The sequence below is a fragment of the Peromyscus maniculatus genome, chromosome 1 (assembly GCF_049852395.1).
Source record: "Peromyscus maniculatus bairdii isolate BWxNUB_F1_BW_parent chromosome 1, HU_Pman_BW_mat_3.1, whole genome shotgun sequence".
Classification (NCBI taxonomy): Eukaryota; Metazoa; Chordata; class Mammalia; order Rodentia; family Cricetidae; genus Peromyscus; species Peromyscus maniculatus.
The window spans coordinates 160,169,732-160,191,025 of record NC_134852.1 but is presented as its reverse complement, the minus strand read 5'-3'; the positions used below and the strand labels follow the sequence as shown (position 1 = coordinate 160,191,025).

The window sequence follows — 21,294 nt, the reverse complement described above, 5'->3', positions numbered from 1 at the left end:
TATGCATTCTTTTGGTAGAGGTTGGTTACTAAGCTGTGACTTAGAATCCTGAAATCTACAATTTTTACCATGTTGTTTCAAAAGTCAAAACCTTCTTCCAAGTGTGAGGGAAACTGATGTACTCTTATTGGCTTCAAAGTCGTATTTGGACAGATCTAATGCTAGCACTTGCTGTTCACTGCCCAACAGATTGGAATTAAGTGCATTTTCATTAGAAGCTGTTAAAATCAAACAGGGTATCATGTTCCATAGCAGAATTAGGTATGTAATATTAAAAGAAGCAGAAAGTTCGTGAACAGTTAGTGTAACGTATACCCCCTTCATTCATTAATACAACCTTTTTATTTTCTACTTACTGCCTGTTTAAGGCACTGATGCTGCTGTGGAATAATCCTTTTGTACACTGTAAAGTTTTGTTGCTGTGACTGGTTTGATAAAGAAGCTGACTGGCCAATAGCTGAACAGGATAAAGTTAGGCAGGAAAGCCAAAATGAGAATGCCAGGAAAGAGAAGGGTAGAGTCAGGAATTGCCAGCCAGACTCAGAGGAGCAGGAGATGAACATGCCATGCTAATAAAGGTACTGCCACATGGCAGAGCATAAATAAGGAATATAGGAAAATAGGAATAAGCCTGAGCTATTGACCCAGCATTTACAATTATATAAGTCTCTGTGTGGTGATTTGGAAGCAGCTCCCAGGACAGGAAAACTCCAAATACAATGATGTGGTGGCTATTTTGTTCAAAACAAACAAAATTTTCCATTTGGAATTTACATTATAACAGGAAGACCAAAAATGAAACATCGAAGGCCTAGTGGTATAGGCCTTTAATCCCAGTACTTGGGAGGTAGAAACAGGTGAATCTATGTGAGTTCAAGGCCATCCTTGTCTACATATCAAGTTCCAGCCAGAATTACATAGACAAAACAAAACAAAAACACACAGCTGAAGTTCAAAACACCAAATTGATTCCCATTGCAGCCTGCCTTTAGAACTGAGTCACCCGATATGACTGAAGGTTGACCTTTCCTTATGGTTTTCTAGAAGAAGGTGACAGGGGATAGATAGACGTTTTTGAGCGGTTACGGCCATTGGATCTGGGGCCAGACTGACTGGCATTACATTTTAGCACTAATGCTCACTAGCTGTGCATACTCAGGTGACTTAATCTCTCGGAATCTGTTTCATCAGCTACAAACTAATTCTAATACCCACAAAGTATTAGAGTAAATGAGATGTGTTTGTCCCTGATGACTGCTATACGGTTAGTCCAGAACTGGTGATTATATTCATTCTGGAAAAGCCAAACAAAGTCATAAATACTCAAGGCACTTATGAAGCATAAAAATAGCAAAATTGTTATCCAAAATGACATCTACTATGACTCAAGATTCCAAAGCTTTCCCAAAATAGGACATTTGTTATGTTTCAAGCACAGTGAGAGGTAGTAATGTTGCATAAGACACATTCCTGTCTTCCACAGACTCATGGACTTGTGAGGTTAAACGGCTAAGTATCATTCCCTATTGATGGTACAGTGACACCATTTGGCCTCTTACACCTACTTACAGGACCAATGGCACCTGCCTGGAAATTATTTAAATACCTCCTGGATTTGGGTTGGAGCTTGGTGGTAAAACACTTGCCTAGCATGCTCAAAGCCCTAGTTTGGATCCCATCAACACAAAGATAAAATGCCTGCCTGGGCTCAAGAGATAGCTTAGTGGTAGAGCACATGTTTAACATGTAGAAGGTCCTGAGTTTGATTCCCAACTATCACAAAATAAGATAGATATTGGCATCCTAATTTTCTTGTTTATATAGTAGAGTGATGAGTGTTGGGCATGGTTGTAGGCAGAAGTTTCTGTCCTGCCATCAGCTCCCAAATAAACACACTGAGGCTTATATTAATTATAAATGCTCGCCCGATAGTTCAGGCTTGTTACTAACTAGCTCTTACAACTAAACCCATTTCTATTAATCTGTGTGCTGCCCTGAGGCTCATGACTTTTACCTCTATCTCATTTTGTGTGTCCAACTCGGACTGCAGCTGGCTGGCTACTCCTCTGACTCCACTCTTCCTCATCCATCATTCTCAATTTGGCTTTCCTGCCCACCTTTATCCTGTTCAGCTATTGGCTTGTTTATTAAATCAATCATAGTGACATATATTCACAATCATAGTGACATATATTCACACAGTGTGCAGAAGGATTATTGTACAGCACATGGTGGCATATGCCTTTAATCCCAGAACTCAGGAGGCAGAGGCAGGTGGAACTCTGAGTTCCAGCAGACAATGAGGACTTCAGAGTGAGACTCTGTTTCAAAAACTAAATAGGGTGATGATTTGGTTACAATAGTCAACTCCACTTCATGGTGTGTTATAAAGCTGAATTAGTCCTTGCAACAAAAAGAAAAAGAAAAAACCTGAAGTCCCAAATACTGAGGAAGCTAAAGCAAGAAGGTGATTTGAGGCCAGTCAACAGAGAGACTTCGTCTCTTTAAAAAGGAAGGGCGTGGCTCAGCTGGCAAAAGCATTTGCTTAGAAAGTCTGATGACCTGAGTTCAAATGAAACCCAGGGACCCACAGAAAAAAGTTGCATTTGGTAATCCCAGCCCTCCTGTGGGTTGATGGGAGAGATAAGAGAAGCTCACAGAACCACTGGCTAGGAGTAGCTGGTAGCTGGCAAAGTGTCAGGGACATTAAGAGTGATCCTACCTCAGCTGGGCAGTGGTGGCACACCTTTAATCCTAGCATTCGGGAGACAAAGGCAATCAGATCTCTGTGAGTTCCAGGCCAGCCTAGTAGTCTACAGAGCTAGTTCCAGGACAGTCAGGACTATACAGAGAAACTCTGTATCAGTTTGAGGCCAGCCTAGGCTCCAGAGTGAGTTCCAGGAAAGGCCCAAGGCTACACAGAGAAACCCTGTCTCAGGAAAAAAAAAAAAAAAAGGAAGAAAGAAAAAAGAAAGGAAGATATGGGCCAGGTGTGGTGGTTCATGCTTATAATTTTATTGAGGAAGAGGAAGGAGGATCTCTGACTTGGGGGGCCAGCCTGGTCTACGAAGTGAGTTCCAGGACTGTCTGGGCAATGTAGAAAGACCCTATCTCAAACAACAAAAAGTGGGTGTGCAAGGCAGAAGAGAAGGCTCAGTGGTTAAGAGCATTTACAGCTCTTCTAGAAGTCCCAAGTTTGGTTTCCAGCACCACTCAGGTAACTCCAGCTCCACAGGATACAATGCCTCTGGCCTATGAGGACTCCTGTACTCACATGCACATACCTCCCTTTTTTGAAAAAGACTTTCAAAGCTGGATGTGGTGGTGAATATCTTTAATCTCAGCACTTGGGAGGCAGAGACAGGCTGATGTGTGAATTTGAGGCCAGCTTGGTCTATATAATGATTCCAGGACAGTCAGAGCTATATAATGAGACCCTGTCTTGAGAAAATAAAAAAATAATAACAATTTGTTTGTGTAGCTTTGGAGCCTTTCCTAGAATTCACTCTGTAGCTCAGGCTGGCCTGGGCTTTTTTTAAAAGGTAGATGTAGGTGTAGATTTGCCACACTTATTGTTGCTTATAGAAGATTTTAACCAGCCGGGCGGTGGTGGCGCACGCCTTTCATCCCAACACTGGGGAGGCAGAGGCAGGGGAATCTCTGTGAGTCCTAGGCCAGCCTGGTCTACAGAGTGAGTTCCAGGACAGCTAGAACTGTTTCACCGAGAAACCCTGTCTCAGGGGAAAGCAAAAAAAAAGATGATGATTTTAACCAAGGTTACCTATCTATGTGTAGCGATGTGGAGGAGGTTAGAAATAAAAGAAACTACAATATAGTCACATACCACGTAATGACATTTTGGTCAATGACCGAAAAACTATCATTTAGTGATGTGGGCATTGTGGTACACATCCTCTCACTCACGTGATTATGCTAATGCTGGGCAAACCTGCTGGACTGTCAGTCACGTGAAGAATTTGTACATCCAAGTGTATATCGCTAATAATGCCTGGACATGGCAAGTACCATGTCTATCAGTGAATGAATGGATAAGGGAAATGTCGTATATATGCACAATAAAATATAATTCTGGAATGAAAAAAGGAAATCCTGTGATATGCAGCAACATTCAGGAACTGACAGTCATTATGTTGAGTAAAATAAATTAGTCACAGAAAAAACAAATACCACATGTTCATTTAAAAAAAAAATTTATTAGTCTACAGGGATGGCTCAGTGGTTAAGAAAGAGCACATTCACTCTTGCAGGGGACCCCCACATTCAATTCTCAGCACACACATGGCAGCTCAAAACCACTCACTACTCCATTTTCAGGGGATGCAATGCCATCCTCTGGCCCCTACAGACATGCATGTGGTATTACACATGAACTCACAAAAGTGCACACATATACATGAAAATATATATTTTTTATTTTATTTTATTTTACAATACTATTCAGTTCTACATAACAGCCACAGATTCCCTTGTTCTCCCCCTTCCTGCCCCCCTTCCCTTCCCCCCAACCCACCTCCCATTCCCATCTCCTACAAGGCAAAGACTCCCCCGAGGACTGAGATCGACCTGATAGACTCAGTCCAAGCAGGTCCAGTCCCCTCCTCCCAGACTGAGCCAGGCGTCCCTGCATAAGTCCCAGGTTTCAAACAGCCAACTCATGCAATGAGCCCAGGACCTGGTACCACTGCCTAGATGCCTCCCAAACAGATCAAGTCAATCAACTGTCTTACCTATTCAGAGGGCCTGATCCAGCTGGGGGCCCCTCAGCCTTTGGTTCATAGTTCATTTGTTTCCATTCGTTTGGCTATTTGTCCCTGTGCTTTATCCAAGAAAATTTATTTTTTAAAGTCTCTGAGCTGTGTGCCTGTAATTCTACCACTTAGGAGTTGGAGAGGGGCAGCAGGATGGAACATTCAAGCCCAGCCTGAGTTTCATAGCAAGGCCCTATCTCATAACAAAGCTGAGACATGGCTCAGTGGTAGAACATTTGCTCTGCATTCGTGCTGCCCTGGGTTCAATGCTCACTATAACAATAATAAGAGTGATAGTAAGGACAGGTGTGATAGCACGCAACTTTAATTCCAACACTCAAAAGGCAGAAACAACTGGATCTCCTTGAGTTCAAGGCCAATCTTGTATATATATAGTGAGGTCCAGGCCAGCCAAGGCCATACAGTGAGACCCACCTTCAAAATGGTAATTTCTGCCAGGCAGTGGTGGTATACACCTTTATTCCCAACTCTTAGTATCTCTACGAGTTCGAGGCCAGCGTGGTCTATAGAGAGAGTTCTACAGAAAGAGTTCCAGGCTAGCCAAGAAACTTGTCTTGAAAAAATCATGTGTGTGTGTGTGTGTGTGTGTGTGTGTGTGTGTGTGTGTAATAATAACAATAATAATAATATTATTATTATAATAATTTCTTCTGAGTCATTCCCCACTTAAAAACTTTTTACTGAATTTCTGTTAACCCTAAGATAAGGCCTTAAGTCCCCTTCCTATCCTTCTACTTTAACCTCCAGAATGCTGGGATAACAGGTATTGTCACCACACCTGGTTATCTTAGGACATAAAACTATCCAGCACAATTGATCCCTTGTCAACCTGACACATAAACAAATCACTAGCATGCCTTTAATCCCAGCACTCGGGAGGCAGAGGCAGGCGGATCTCTGTGAGTTCGAGGCCAGCCTGGTCTACCAAGTGAGTTCCAGGAAAGGCGCAAAGCTACACAAAGAAACCCTGTCTCGGGGAAAAAAAAAAAAACAAATCACTGTAAAGTCACAACCTTTCTTTTCTTGTTCATCCCCAAGATCACACATTAATATAAACATCACAATACAAAACATTTTACTAACTTAAAAAGTCCCACAGCCTTACAAATCCAAACACTTTAAGAATTCAGTCTTTTAAAAAAATATCCAGTTTCTTTTAAAATCCAAATTCTATGTAAAGCTCCAAAATTTCCTTTTTTAAAAAATGTAAAGTATTTCAACTGTGGGCTCCTGTAACATAAAAAAAATAAGTACTTTCATACTTCAATAGGGGAAGAAATAGGGCAAAGTAACTATCTGAACAAAGCAAAACCAAACTCAGTGTAAATAACTCAGCATCCAGCGTCTGGGATCCACTCACAACCTCCTGGGCTCCTCCAAAGGGCTTGAGTCACTTTTCCAGTTCTGCCCTCTGCAGCACACACAGCTTGTCTTCTAGGCTCCAGGTGGCTCCATTCCACAACTGCTGCCCTTCTTGGCTATCCCATGGTACTGGCATCTCCAAAATGCTGGAATCTTCTGCCGAAACTAGGCTACACGTTCACCAATAACCTCTCCTGTGCTCTCTTCAGGGACTCCAGCATTGCCACATAGTGCCAAGCCTCAGCGGCTCTCCATGACCTCTTCATGCCCAGTACCACCTGGGTGACTCATACTACCAAGTTCAGCAGCCACACGAGAGGTACAACCTTGACCATTTCTGGAACACAGCATTCTGTGTGCTGACTCTGAGGAAACACTTCCCAGAAGACTTCACCTCAGTGACCTGGTCTTTTCTTAATCACATCTGATTATTTTGACCTATTGTTCCAGCAAACCAAGGTTTTACTTTAGTGGTTCTGGTCTCTTGTTAATCACAGACAACTCGTCAACTCCAGCTGACCAGACACCACAGATTCTTCACATTAAAGGCCTGGTCAAGTCATTGCATCCCTCTGAAACTTCACAAGTCAGGCCTCCATCATCCGCACTGCTCTCAACAGTCTTTTTGTTTGTTTTGTTTTATTTTTTTTTGAGACAGGGTTCTCTGTGTAGCCATGGCTGTCCTGGAGCTCGCTCTGTAGACCAGGCTGGCCTCGAATTCACAGAGATCCACCTGCCTCTGCCTCCTGAGTGCTGGGATTAAAGGTGTGTGCCACCATCGCCCAGCACTCCCAGTATGCTTATCTTCCAAACTCATACAGATTATTCCACTGAACTCTCAACACTCAATGGCTTTTCTAGCCCAAAGTTTCAAAGTCCTTTGACAATGTTCCCCAAAAAACATGGTCAGGTCTGTCACAGCAATACCCCACTGTGCTGGTACCAGTTTGTCTTAGTTAGGGTTTCTATTGCTGCAACAAAACACCATGACCAAAGAGCAAGTTGGGGGAGAAAAGGTTTTATTCTGCTTTCACTTCTGTATCAATGTTCACCATCAAAGGAAGTCAGGACAGAAACTCCAGCAGGGTAGGAATCTGAAGGCAGGAGCTGATGCAGAGGCTATGAAGAGGTGCTCCTCACTGACTTGCTCCCTCTAGCTTGCTCAGAGCGGTTTTCTTATAGAACTCAAGATCTCCAGGCCAGGGATAGCTCCGCCCGCAATAGGCTGGGCCCTCCCCAATCAATCACTAATTAAGAAAATGCCATACAGCATGATCTTATGAAGGCATTCTCTCTCCCTCCCTCTCCCTCTCCCTCTCCCTCTCCCTCTCCCTCTCCCCCTCCCCCTCCCCCCCCCCCCTCCCCTCCCCCTCTTTTCCTCCCTCCCTCCCTCCCCCCCTCCCCCTTTCCCTTCTCTCTCTCTCTCTCTCTCTCTCTCTCTCTCTCTCTCTCTCTCTCTCTCTCTCTCTCTCTCTCTCTCTCTCTCTCTCTCTCTCTCTCTAGCCCTGGCTATCCTGGAACTCTCTCTATAGACCAGGGACTGGCCTCGAACTCTGAGATCCACTGACCTTTGCCTCTAGAATGCTAGAATTAAAAGGAATTAAAAGCGTGTACCACTACTGCCCGTCAGTTTGCTGCATTATTAATTGATGTCGTTGTGTGCCGGAGTAAGATATTTTCCATAGTTATTTTGGAAAATATTCTGGGCGTTTTTTGAAGCATTGGCAACAACCAGGATGCTGACCTTAAAAAACTGTCTAGGACAGATGAGGTCCCCAGCTTGTTCTAAGATTTCCACTGGTCAGGTGGCTTTCCCCCTCTGCAGCAGCCTGCTTGTCTAGCGCCCCATGAGCTTGCACCTTTACAGGATTTGCTGACCCTGCAATTGCACTTTGGGTCATCGATTGCTGCTTAGCAACATCAAATCCCACAGTTTTGATTTTCATCATTATTATGTACTTTCAAAAATTTTGACTAGATATAGGGAGGCTTTGAATTTAGCAAGCCAGCCCAGAAGATCGAAGAAAAAAGGTCCTATATAAACTAATGTCCAGTTTCAAATATGTTTTCGTTTGAGGACTCACCTTAGGACATGAATAAAATTCAGTAATGTATATCTGTATCTCCTTTTTAATACCTCATTTTATGCCCTCCCAGTCACAACCAAGATGTTATCTCCTGGTTTTCCTTTCCTCAGAAGCTTTTTTCCCCTTCCAAAGTATGTCTTTTCCAGCTCAGAACCTATTCAGAGAAAAGGCAACCTGAAGCCCTCTTTGAGAAGAAAAACAAGATAAAAATATGAAGCTGATTCTGAGACTGCATTGCAATGTGATTGGAATGAGTAATAGTTTAGCATTTCTCTCCACCTATCAAACGTGGGACTGTGCCATGTCTGCCTCGGTGAGGCGATATTACGACACCGCCAGATAACTCAAAAAGCACATTACAGAGGGGGGTCTCTCTATATTGTGGCTTTCACTTTTCTTTGGAGTCACTGGCAGAAGACATCAACTAGAATTTATGATTAAAAATTCATTTGTAGTGTATGGAAGCACAAAGAAACCTCGATCGTTAAAACGTAATCTGCCAACTAGAAAACATTCACATAAAGAACCAGGGGGTGGGCAGGAAACAGGGCATTACTAATCGGCAGCCGGGGCTGCAGTGATCGGTGGGTTCTGGTGCTTAGCCAGGTCCCTTAAGTCAGGTTTCTACACCCTCCTATCCCCCCCTCCTCCCCAACACACACACACACACACACCCTCCAGGGGCTCGCCCCACCCGCGGGGCCGGTCACGCTGCGTCTTTTCCTGCGGGAGCGCAGAGGGACAGTTCTTGCGCCTGCGCATTGTGTCGCTGCGCGCCTCCGAGGCCGCCGCCCGCGCGTCCTCGGGTTCTTTGTGCGCCTGCGCGCTCGTACACCTCTCCCCGCGGAGCTGGGCTGAGTCAGTCAGTCTGTCGGAGTCGGTCTTCGGAGCACCCTGCGCCGGGTACTTCGGGGAGCCAGCTGCCGGATTATTCTGTGTGCCCTCCCGCTCTCCTGCCCCACGTCTCGCTTCACCCCTCTCCCGCCCTTGCTCGTACAGCCATGGCGGAGTCGTCGGCGGCCACTCAGTCCCCGTCAATCTCCTCGTCGTCCTCCGGGGCCGAGCCGTCCGCGCTCGGCAGCGGCGGGAGCCCCGGAGCCTGCCCCGCCCTGGGGGCGAAGAGCTGCGGCTCCTCGTGTGCAGGTGAGGCGCGCGGGGAGCTCGGTCCCTGGGGTGCGCGAGCAGCCGGGTCTCCGGGCGGGGGCGGGGGCGGGGGCCCTACCCGGGCGGCGGGCGGCGGGCGGCTTCAGCCCCCTAGGCGGGCATTTGAGGAACAGGCAAAGGGGGAGGGGAGCGAAGGGCCGAGCCGCGGTGAGGAAATAACGGGGTGTGAAGAAACAGGTTGGGGGGCGGGGAGGTGGTCTAGAGAGTGGGCGTTGATGCTGACTCCCTGCAGGTGAGGACACGGTCGTGGGCTGGAAACGGAGAAAGGCTCGGTGAACCGAATGGATCGTGTTCGGGAGGCCGGAGAGCCCTGGGGTGGAACGGGGCGGGGGGCGGGGAGGGGGGGCTGACTTAGTGGAGGATTAGCTAGCTTCAGAGGATTGTGACAGGTGGGTCGTAGGAGAAATGATGTTAGGATTTTGAGTGGTGGTGGAAGGGATGGCGTTGCAGGTTTGCAGACAGGTGTTAACACGCTCTCACATGGGTGATAGTCCTCCAAAAAAATTTTTTTTTTTTTTTTTTTGCTTGCCGGGATCAGGAAGTTCTATTACTGTTTTGGGCTAAACTGAATGCCAGATTTATCTGAGGTAGAGGAGGCGTGATGAGAGAATAGCACAGGAAGATTTGGGAGGGAGCTACCGATAGTCCAAGATGGATCCTTGGCTGCATCTGCAATACAGCCGGCTCTTCCCAGGCGCACCGTGGGGGTGGGGACACGCAATCAGTTGCTATATTCTAGAAGATAATAAATAGTTATGCCAAGCCATCACCATGTTTTGATTTCATGTTTTCGATGGCCTATTCTCGATAGCAGTATAGCAAAAGGGAACGTTTACTGCAGGGAACAGAGGAGAAAACTCAGACAAAGCCTGGGCTGGTTGGACCCCCTTCTCTTGTCTGTGAAAAGCCTGGGAGGGACGCTGCCGGCCTCCTTTAGTTTCTATTGTATACATGTCTGCCTGCTGGTGGGAGCTGACAAGCAAGCTCCCCTGTGCAGAGAGCTGCAGTGCAGATGCCTTCTTGAAAAATAAGCCCGCTGGCAGGTGGTGGTTCTTAAAGGAACGGAGTCTTTGGCGAAAAAAATGCGATTTGTCAAAGGAAGAATTTTGAGAGGTTTAAAAAATGCTTTGTTATCTCCAACGTACTCTTGCGTTGGTCTTCCTAATGAATACAATATTCCTGATCGTAGCAGCAAATATATTCTCTTGTGTTTCCTAATACTGGTTTTCCACCTGCCTGAGACCTTTGTTGCCCTGCCGGATTCTCCAGGGTGGTTGTAGCCATTTGGGTAAACGGTATGGGAGGAAGCTTCTGCAGATAAAGGAATGAGGCAGCATATTTGGAACCCTGGTTCTGTTTAAACTGCCAGCATTTCTCCTCCAAATTTTTGTGTTCTGGGCTAACTTCCAAATGAACAGTGGCTTTCTATAACTTAGCAACTTGGTCCCTTGGCTTTAATTACATCACTACTTAACTGTTATGTTGGCCTCTTCCTATTCTTAATTTCCAAATTTCTGATAAAGATCTAGGTTTTAGAAGTTGGCCATTTGTGCTCAAGATCAGAACTTAAGTATTGAGGAATCATTCTAGCTAGCAGCCAGGGAATTAAAATTTTAGTCCTGATTATGATCAAATGGTGAAAAAAAAATTTAAGACAAAAGTGGCTCAGGCTGGCCTTGAATGCAAGATGATTCTGCCTCAGCCTCTACTGGGGCTATGTGTGCAGGTCACCATACCTAGCAAGAATCCACATTTTTATTCTTTTAATGCATTGTCATCGATTGGCTTCCTTGGTGCATCAGAAAAATGCAAGTGTGTGTGTGTGTGTGTGTGTGTGTGTGTGTGTGTGTGTATATATATATATATATATATATACACACATATGTTTTTAATACCTAATGATACTGAAATTTCAGTTTGCTAGAAACTACTTTCCTGAAAATCATGATGTCAAAATAAAGCTACATTTCTCTTTATGAAATTAGCTCAAATAATAGCTTGGACAGTTGAAAAATATTTTGTTTTAACCTTTTGTTGTTTGTTTTTTGAGACAGGGTTTCTCTGTTTAACATCTCTGGCTGTTCTGGAACTCGGCTCTGTAGACTAGGCTGGCTTCAAGTTCACAGAGATTCGCCTGCCTCTGGAGTGCTGAGGCTAAAGGCGTGGGCCACCCCCACCTTTGGGTTTACCTCTTAATAACTGTTGTTCTTGTGTGAGGGCTGTGTCTTAGTTTACACCCCATTAAAATTGTAGTTGGTATGAAAATTAAGCAGAAACAGAAAGGGCTTTGCCCATAAGTGAATGTTAGCAAAGAATAGAGATTAATCTGAAGGGATAAAATACAAATCAGCAGTGTGAACTAGATGCTTTTGCTTTGTGTCTTTAAAAGCAAACTACTTCAAAACTGATTTTTATTAACAATATCTAATACTTGATGCATCTGCAAGTTACAAATTATCTGCATATAGAATAATAGTTGAATTACAAGTGAAAAAAATCTCAATCTTCCTAAACAATAAAAGAAAATTATTATTGTTGTTTTTCCAATACTACCAAGGTGTGAAAGCAGGAGCTGGCCTGTGCTAGACACACAGTCCACCAGTGAGCTATGTATTCCCAGACTTTTTGTTTTTGTTTTGTTGTTGTTTTTTTTCAAGTCAGGGTTTCTCTGTGTAACAGCCCTGACTGTCCTGGAACTCTCTGTAGATCAGGCTAGCCTCCAACTTACAGAGATCCACCTGCCTCTTACTCCCAAGTGGCCCAGCTACTTTTGTAAATACATATTTTTAAATTTTAATTATGTGTATGTGTGTAGTTATGTATATACAAGTACAGGTTCCCATAGAGGCCAGAGGTGTCAGATCCACCTAGAACTAGAATTACATGTGGTTGTGAACCATCCAGTGTGAATGCTGGGAACTGAACTCCAGTTCTCAAAAGCAATATGTGCTTATGTGCTCTTAACTGCTGATCCATTTCTCCAGCCCTCTCCCCAGCCATTTAAAAAAAAAAACTTATTATTATTATTTTTTTTTTTTCTGAGACAGGGTTTCTCTGTGTAGTTTTGGTGCCTATCCTGGATCTCACGCTATAGCCCAAGCTGGCCTCAAACTCACAGAGATCTGCCTGGCTCTGCCTCCAAAGTGCTGGGATCAAAGGTGTGTGCCACCACAGCCCAACAACAAAAATAAGAAGTTTTAACAGCTAGACATAGTGGCTTTGTCTTTAATCCCAGCACTTAGAAGGTAGAGACAAGCAATTCTCTGTGCATTCAAGGTTAACCTGATGTACATATCAAATCCTAGCCTGCCAAAGCTAAATACAGAGACCCTATCTCGAAAAACAAAACAACAACAACAAGGAGGGGTGCAACTTGTTTCTTAGGTGGCTTGGCATAGTATCAGTATGCTTAAATATTTTCTGTAGCATTCTGGCCATAGTAAATATAGTTAGGATACATTATAAACTGCTTGTCACAGCAGACATGTGTAAGAGATAGCAAGAATGGTCATGTCAGAATAGTCTACGAACACCCCCTGACTTTATTATTTTTGTTATTCCTGGGAAAGAAAAGGTTTCCTTGAATGCTGTTTTCTATTGAAGCCAAGTTTCTAAGTGATTTAACTACTCAGCTCATATAAAAGTACTTGCCAACATAAATTTAATGGATGCACCTTAACCCTAACTTTAATCTCCAGGTGGTTCTTTACAAAGTCTAGGGTAAGACTTTCATTGTTTTTATTTTTTTATTGTTGTTCATTTATCCTTTGCACTGCTTTTGTGTTGAACCCTTTTTTTTGCTTTTTAGTATTTTAGAGATGGTCTGAAAACCATAGCAGGAATAGTGTTGCTTTTGTTAATTCAGCTGTGAGGAAATTGTTCCTCATGATACGCCAGTCACCTGTTCCACTCAGGTGAGTGTTGCAAGCACTTGTGAAGTGAAGTTTGGTAATGAAGGAATTAGTGACATATCATTAGAGAAAAGAGAAAGTTGTTTATCAGTTTTGTTTGAGCCAAGCAGTATTTCTGTTGAAAGACACTTCTCTAGTTTAAAGTAGTTATAGTCTTAGAATTGACCATTTCCTAGTTCTGGGCAGAATTACATTGGCTCCAAGTAAATTTTGTTAGTGAGTATGTGTAGTAATCATGTGTACCCAGTGTTGTGTTCAGCTTTATGGTTAATGAGTTCAGCCTTCTAAATTTTACAGACTTTTAAAACATAAAGGACAGAGTGTTTGCCTGGGATGTTCTAAACTGTGGGTTCAATTTCCAGTACTGCAAAAAGAAAATTTAAAAAAAAAATATTTTTGTTTTCAAATAACTTTCTGGCCAGGTGTGATCTACACATCTTTAATCCCAGCACTTGGAGGCAAAGATAGGTGGCCTTTTGTGAGTTCCAGACCAGCCAGGGCTACATATTGAGACCTTACTTCAAGAAAAGGTGTTGCTTTTTTTTTTTTTTTTTGGTTTTTTGAGACAGGGTTTCTCTGTGTAACAGTCCTGGCTGTCCTGGAACTCATTTTGTAGACCAGGCTGGCCTGAAACTCACTGAGATCCACCTGCCTCTGCCTCCCAAGTGCTGGGATTAAAGGCATGCACCACCACCTGACTTGCCTTGCTTTTATTCTAATTCATTTATAACAATATAATTCTACAGTTGTTTTAGATTATGGGTTATTGTAAATGTTTTGAAAGATATGAAAATGCTAACTCAGTTTAAGCTATAACACTATTGTTCCTATTTGCATCGTGGAAATCTATCCTTTTTTTAAGTTGTTTTTTGTTTGTTTGTTTGTTTTTGGTTTTTCGAGACAGGGTTTCTCTGTATAGTTTTGGTGCCTGTCCTGGAGCTCTCTCTGTAGACCAGGCTGGCCTCAAACTCACAGAGATCCGCCTGGCTTTGCTTCCCGAGTGCTGGAATTAAAGGCGTGTGCCACCATTGCCCGTGGAAATCTTTTTTTATTGTATATCTGTGACTTATGGAAGACATATGACTCTGCTGTTGCAGCTCCAAAAAGAACCTCTGTTGTTGGAGACAGGGTTTTACTGTGTATCCCCTGGCTATCCTGAACTCGATGTAGACCAGGCTGGCCTTGAACTCATAGATATCCACCTGTCTCTTGAGTGCTGGGATAAAGGTATGTGCTACCACACCTGGCTCAGAGAGAGCTTCTTTAACTGCTGTGTAAGATTTTCACTTAGGGAAGGTTAATCATTAGCAGGTGGATCATCTTGTGGTAGATGGTGATGATTTCAAGGACTATCCTTACCTCTTTTCTTACGTTAACTGACTTACTACTTCCTGTAAAGGCATCTTCATAACATAACCAGGAAGGGTACATGTTGGCACTTGGCACATTCCTCATTGGCAGCTTGCCCTTCGGGATAAATGGAAGGGTATTCTGGAAAACTTCTCAAGCGAAATTAATACAGAACCCTTTTTGTCCTGTTATATCAAAGTATTTCAACAATGAACATTGTTTTTGGTTTACATTTAAGGTAGAAATACTTGATAACAGGGATCTTTGCCCAACTGGAAATTGAATCTAGGACTCAGTGAGTACTAGGCAAGGATGCTGCCACTAGGCTACATCTCCAGCTATCTTTGTATATCTTATTTTTAGTCAGGGTCTCACCCAGACTGTTCCTGAACTCACTCATAGCCCAGGCTGTCCTCAGATCTTCAGTCCTCCAGCCTCTGCCTCAAGCAGCTGGGATTACAGGTGTATGCCAATCAGAGCTGGCTAATATTTCGGATACCTTTTGCCTATTACCTTTGCCTATTACCTTAGGGTTTAAGTCATGCCCTTGTGTAACAATTGAACAGCCGAGCATGTTACAGCTCTTTGAAAGAAACTCTGGGTTTTGGGTTTTGGGTTTTTTTGAGCTGAGGATTGAACCCAGGGCCTTGCGCTTGCTAGGCAAGTGCTCTACCACTGAGCTAAATCCCCAACCCTTGTGTTTGTTTCTAGACAGGGTTTCTCTGTGTAGTTTTGGTGCCTGTCCTGGATCTCACTCGCTCTGTAGACCAGGCTGGCCTCAAACTCAGAGAGATCTGCCTGGCTCTGCCTCCCAAGTGCGACCACCACCGCCCAGCTTGAAAGGAACTCTGGGAGATAGGGAGATAGATATGCAACATAGGCTATCTGTTTGGAGGCTATATTCAATAGAAGAAAGATTTGTGTTATATTTATTTGTGAGTCGGGTAACAATAATACACACACACACACACACACACACACACACACACCCCAGGTTGGGACACAGACCTAGAGAAATTAAACCATGTACTCAAGGTTAGCAAAAGTGAAGTTGGTAGATGGTCTAGAGTCAAGGAATTTAAGGCTCAGTTCTCTTACTCATACACATATATACTGCTTCTGTTTAGGATTTGAAGCAACTTGTGCTAAAAATGGTTTAGTCACCCCTTAAATTCAGGATCAGTTAAAATTGAAAATCTTAGTTTGGGTCACATAGTTCCTACGCCAGGTGTTTTTTGTTTTGTTTTGTTTTTTGCTTCACTGACTTCTGGTCAAGTTAACTGGCCATTTTCCACATTGTGGAATCCAGTGGTCACTCTGAGTCATCCTTCTTACATGCCCTCTCAAGAGCATAATCAATCACCCTCTTCTTGACATGTTTTAGGTTTGTTTTCCATGACACCACAGATTTCTCTCATGATTCCTCTTCTGACTCCTTTTCTAGTTTGTTTTATGTAGTTTATGGGATATAACTTTGGTTTTAGGGTGGTTGAGACAGCAGGGTGGGTCTCTTAGCTCAGGCTAGCCTCCCAACTAAAAGCTGGTCTTGAACTCCTGATCCTCCTAATTGCTAGGATTACAGGCATGTACACTACCATACTCTGGTAAAACTCACTTTTTTTAAAGACAGGGTCTCATTATGTAGACCAGACTGGCCTCATACTCACAGAGATCCACCTGCCTCTGACTCCTGAGTGCTAGGATTAAAGGCATATGTCACCATGCCCAACTTTAGTTCTTTTATTTTTTAATTAAAAAAAAAAAATGTTTTATGCTGGCACCCAACTTTAATCCCGGCACTTGGAGGAAGAGGCAGGCAGATCTCTGTGAGTTTAAGGCCAGCCTGGTCTAAGTAGTGAGTTCCAGTTAGAACTACATAATAGACCCTATCTCAAAAAAAAAAAGTATTTTTTTATTTGCATGGATATTTTGCCTGCATGTACATCTGTGTATTACATGTATGTCTACTGCCGTCAGAGATCAGAAGACGGCATCAGATCCCCTGAAACTGTAGTTATGCACAGTTGTGAGATGCCATGTGGGTACTAGGAACTTACCCTGGAGCTCTTACCACTGATCCATCTCTCCAGTCCCTTTATTTATTTATTTATTTTTAAATTTTCCTCAGTTATAAACAGATGCTCCAGTTCCACTTCACAGAACTTTTCTGTTTATGCTAGCCCATCTTATGATTTAATATGCTACTTGTTAATTAATACTTGAAGATCTTTTTCTTCAGTCTTCGTGTCTAATAGACATTCCAAACTTCCTGTGTCTTAAGCTGAATTCCTGATCCTTCCTTTATGATGTTCTTTTCACTGTCTTCTCTACCTCAATAAATGGCTCTTCAGCCCTGTCCATCATTTACCTAAGTTTTTTTTTTAATGTATCCATTCTTTTTTGTTTTTGTTTGTTTGTTTGTTTGTTTGTTTTATCAGCATTGAGTCTACTTTCAGAATATATCCAGAATCTGACCAAGTCTCTCGACCTCATTCGTTACTAACCTGATCAAGGCTGCTATTAAGCTACAAGCAAACTCATTACTCTTGGGTAACTATAGTTTCTTCCTGATTATTCTTTTCTCTTACGGCAGCAGGTGTAAACCTGTGAAAATGTTCAGTTGGATCATGTCATTCCTGGATAAAGTGCTTCAATGGCTTCATGTCGTATTCAGAATCAACACCAAAGTCTTTATGGGCTTATTATATCCTATATTATAGTATACGACACCCCATTGGATACTCTGTTTGTCTGATTTAGCTACTTTTTGGCCTTCTTGTTCTTAGGAAATACTCACCTGTCTTGGGATATTTGCTGTTAACTCTGCCAGTAATGTTCTTCCTTCAGTGCAGTAGATCATGGCATGTACCTCTTACTTCATCATCCCAAATTCATCTGAAGAAACATAGCCACTAAGGTGGCCTTTGGGAGATCTTGAAGCCATATGGTTGGGATTAGTGGTTTTACAATGGAGATCCAGAGAGATTGTGTACACCTTCCACCATGTGAGAACATAGTGGGAAATTTCTGTCTGTGGATCAGGGAGAATTACCAGACACTGACTGAATCTACCCAGCCTGAGCTTTTATCTTTGATACTCCAGCCTTCAGAGTTGGGGAAAATATATCATTTTCTTTTTTCCTATCTCTCTATTCTTCTCCTCCCTTCCTTCCTTTGTTTTTGTTTTTTGTAGTATTAACACTTAAACCTATAGTCTTGCCCATGCTCTGCAAGCACTCTATCGAGTCCTGTAAGACGGTCTTAACCTAAGTTACCAGGTTACCATTATATCTACTAACAAGTGATAGGTTTATTTGAGTACTATATTTATGTTTATTGGTTCTAAAGAACTAAAACATATTACCAATTGGTCTATTGTTTACAATAGTTAAGGGCCAGGTGTAGTGGTACACACTTTTAGGGAGGCAGAGGCAGATGGAGCTCTGTTTGCGTATGATCCCAGCCTGGTCTACAGAGCAAATTCCAGGACAGCCAGGGCTACACAGAAAAAAACCCTGTTTCAAAAAATCATGCAAACAAACAAAAAATACAATAGTTAATGTTAGCTTAATAGATAAAATAATAAATAAAAAGGTCAACCTGCCAGTTTATGGCTGGCAAGATAGATCAGTAAAGGTGCTTGCCACAAAGCTTGATGACCTGAATTCCATACTTGGGGCCCACACAGTAGAAGGAGAGAACTAACTTAGGTGCCTAGCACACGCAAACCCACATACATAAAACACATAAGTAAAAATAGTATGCATATGCATACATATTTTTGTGGGGGAAGTTGTTTTTTGTTTTTTTGAGACAGTTTTTCTGTGTAGCCCTGGCTATCCTAAAACTCTTTAAAGACCAGGCTGGCCTTGAACTCAGACAGAGTTCCACCTTTCTCTGCCTCTTGAATGCTGGGATTAAAGGAATACCCCACTACACCTGAAAAGTAATACAATGTTTAAGAAAAACCTGGGTTGGTCAGATGACTTAGCACAGTGGTTCTCACGCTTCCTCGTACTGCAACCCTTTAATACAGTTCCTCGTGTTGTGGTGACCCCCAACCATAAAGTTGTTTTCATTGCTATCTCATAACTGTAATTTTGCTACTGTTATGAATCATAATGTAAATGTCTGTGTTTTCCGGTGGTGTTAGGGGACCCTTGTGAAAAGGTCCTTCAACTCTCAAAGGGGTCTTGGCTCACAGGTTGAGAACCACTGGCTTACAGGTAAAGGTGCTTACTGCCAAGCCGGTGTCCTAGTTATATCCCCAGAACCCATGTGATGGAAACAGAGAACCGATTCCTGCAAGTTGTCCTCTAATCTCCACACTTAGTTGGACTTGGATGGGGAGCAGAACTGTCCTGGAGAAACTTTGTAAAGCAAGTCACACTGGTACCATTCCTTCAGATGACCCTTTATCTTGGTGGCATTCTTAATCTAAATCCATCATTCCAATCTGACAGGAAGGAAAATATGTCAGACCCTAATTGGAAGACATTCTGTAAAATATCTTTTTTGTTTGGTTGGGTTTTTTGTTTGTTTGTTTGTTTGTTTGTTTTTTGAGATAAGGTTTCTCTGTATAGTCTTGGTGCCTGTCCTGGATCTTGCTCTGTCGACCAGGCTGGCCTTGAACTCACAGAGATCTGCCTGGCTCTGCCTCCCAAGTGCTGGGATTAAAGGTGTGCACCGCCACCGCCTGGCTCATTTATTTTTGAGATGGGATAGTGGCGAACAACAGAGAAGATAAGTGATGTCTGCTTCTAGTCCTCACATGCTTACATATAGACAGGTGTACCTTGAACTTGCATACTTAATACAAACCAACACCACACACACACTCATTCAAGATCATAAAGTCAGAAAAGTCTGAGAAGCTGTCATCTTCTGCAAGTTAAGGGACTGATAATGACAAAATGTGATATCCTGCATGTGTTCTTGACTCATGAAGCGGGCCTTGGGTCTGGGGACATAGCTCAGTTGATAAAAATGCTTGGCTAGGATGCACAAAGCTCTGTCTTTGTTCAGTCTCCAGCACCATATAAGCCAGTGGTCGTGGCGCATGCCTGTAATCCCAGCACTTGAGAGTCTGAAGCAGGAGCATCACCAGTTTGAATCTAGCCTTGATTACATACTGATTTCCAAACTACATTAAGTTCCAGACTAATTGAGATGCACAGTAAGACCCTCTTTTAAACCTTAAAAGAGACAGAATATAAATGAATAAGGAAGAATACTATAAACTATCTCTTGTGTTCACAAATGACATTGAGTCCTTCACTTTTCTTTTTCCTTTTCCTTCCTTTCCTTCCTCCTTTTAGACAAGGTCACACTGTGTCATCCTGATTGGCCTCAAACTTACAGTGATCTTCCTGTCTCTGCTTTCCAAGTACCAGCATTACACGTGTGTACCACCACCACTCCCACTTCCTTGGTTATCTTTGACTATTATTTCTCTAGTTTTTAGCATCCAATCAGAAGATTCCAAGTTGTCTCCATTCAGTCTTGCTGAGGTGGTGATTTTTTTTTTTCTATTTTGTACTGGGATTATAGGTGTGTACCATCATTCCTGACTTTATTTATGTATATGAGTGCTCTGTCTTCATGTATGCCATAAGAAGGAATCAGATCCCATTACAGATGGTTGTGAGCCACCACGTGGGTGCTTGGAATTGAACTCCGGACCTTTGGAAGAGTAGCTGGTGCTCTTAACCACTGAGCCATCTTTCCAGCCCATCATGCCTGACTTTATGCAGGAGCTTTCCAATTTAGTAGACATCTGAGTTCTTTTTTTCACTTTTTGTTTGTTTTGTTTTTTCAAGACAGGGTTTCTCTGGATAGCCCTGGCTGTCCTGGAACTCGCTTTGTAGAACAGGCTGGCCTGCCTCTGCCTCCTGAGTGCTGGGATTAAAGGTATGTGCCACCATGCCCAGCCAAGATCTGAGTTCTTTTTAAAATGTGTGAAAGCTGGGTGTAATGCACATGGTTGTGAACCCAGCACTCTCGAAGGATGCATAGTGAAACCCTGTCTCCAAACAAAACAGTCTCCCCCAAAAAACACTTATATATGATAGTGTCACACCCTTTAGTGATTCCTCACTGTACAAAGTGTATCATTTAGATATGTAAAGGCCCAGTTCCTTCTCTCCAGAATACCTGCCCCCACCCCACCCTCATCTTCCCACCCTATCCCCTGGTGCTTGTTCACCTACAAAGATGGCAAAGCCTTCTGGGATGATCTTCATTTACCCCAGTGGCGGTCTCTGTTTATTCCAACAACTCACACTAGTGTGATGGCTCTTACATTTCGCTTGTATTGGAGGATTAAGATCACCATTCTAGAGTTCACTTCTGTAGGGTAGATAGAGTAGGAATGTCATGTGGTTTTTGTAAGTTAGAAACCTCATACAATATTGTTGCAAACTGCTGGTTATCTCTCTTCTCTATCGGAACAGATGCTATGCATACAAATTGGCAGGGTAGAATTTTCCACTGGGTGGGGGGTATAAGTAGAAATGAACAGGCGGACAGCTGGCAGGTACATAGGACTGGCTGGCTGGCTTCATTTATTTATTTACTTATTTAGGCATTGGGTTTACTTAAAGGAGAGCCCTCCCCAACCAGGTTTGTCAG

General features: G+C 43.0%; 1 protein-coding gene across 3 annotated transcripts in view; it reads left to right on the top strand.

The window, feature by feature from the left end:
- The first annotated feature begins 8,995 nt into the window (after window positions 1-8,995).
- Window positions 8,996-21,294, top strand: part of Rtn3 (reticulon 3) — a 56,866-nt gene continuing 44,567 nt past the window's right edge. The window contains exon 1 of one of the 3 annotated variants that reach the window (XM_006980750.4): window positions 8,996-9,382. In XM_006980750.4, the coding sequence (XP_006980812.1) occupies window positions 9,241-9,382 (142 nt within the window). In that variant the 5' untranslated portion in view covers window positions 8,996-9,240. The remainder of the gene's footprint in view (window positions 9,383-21,294) is intronic. The other 2 variants (XM_015999188.3, XM_015999189.3) reach the window with 2 other exon arrangements.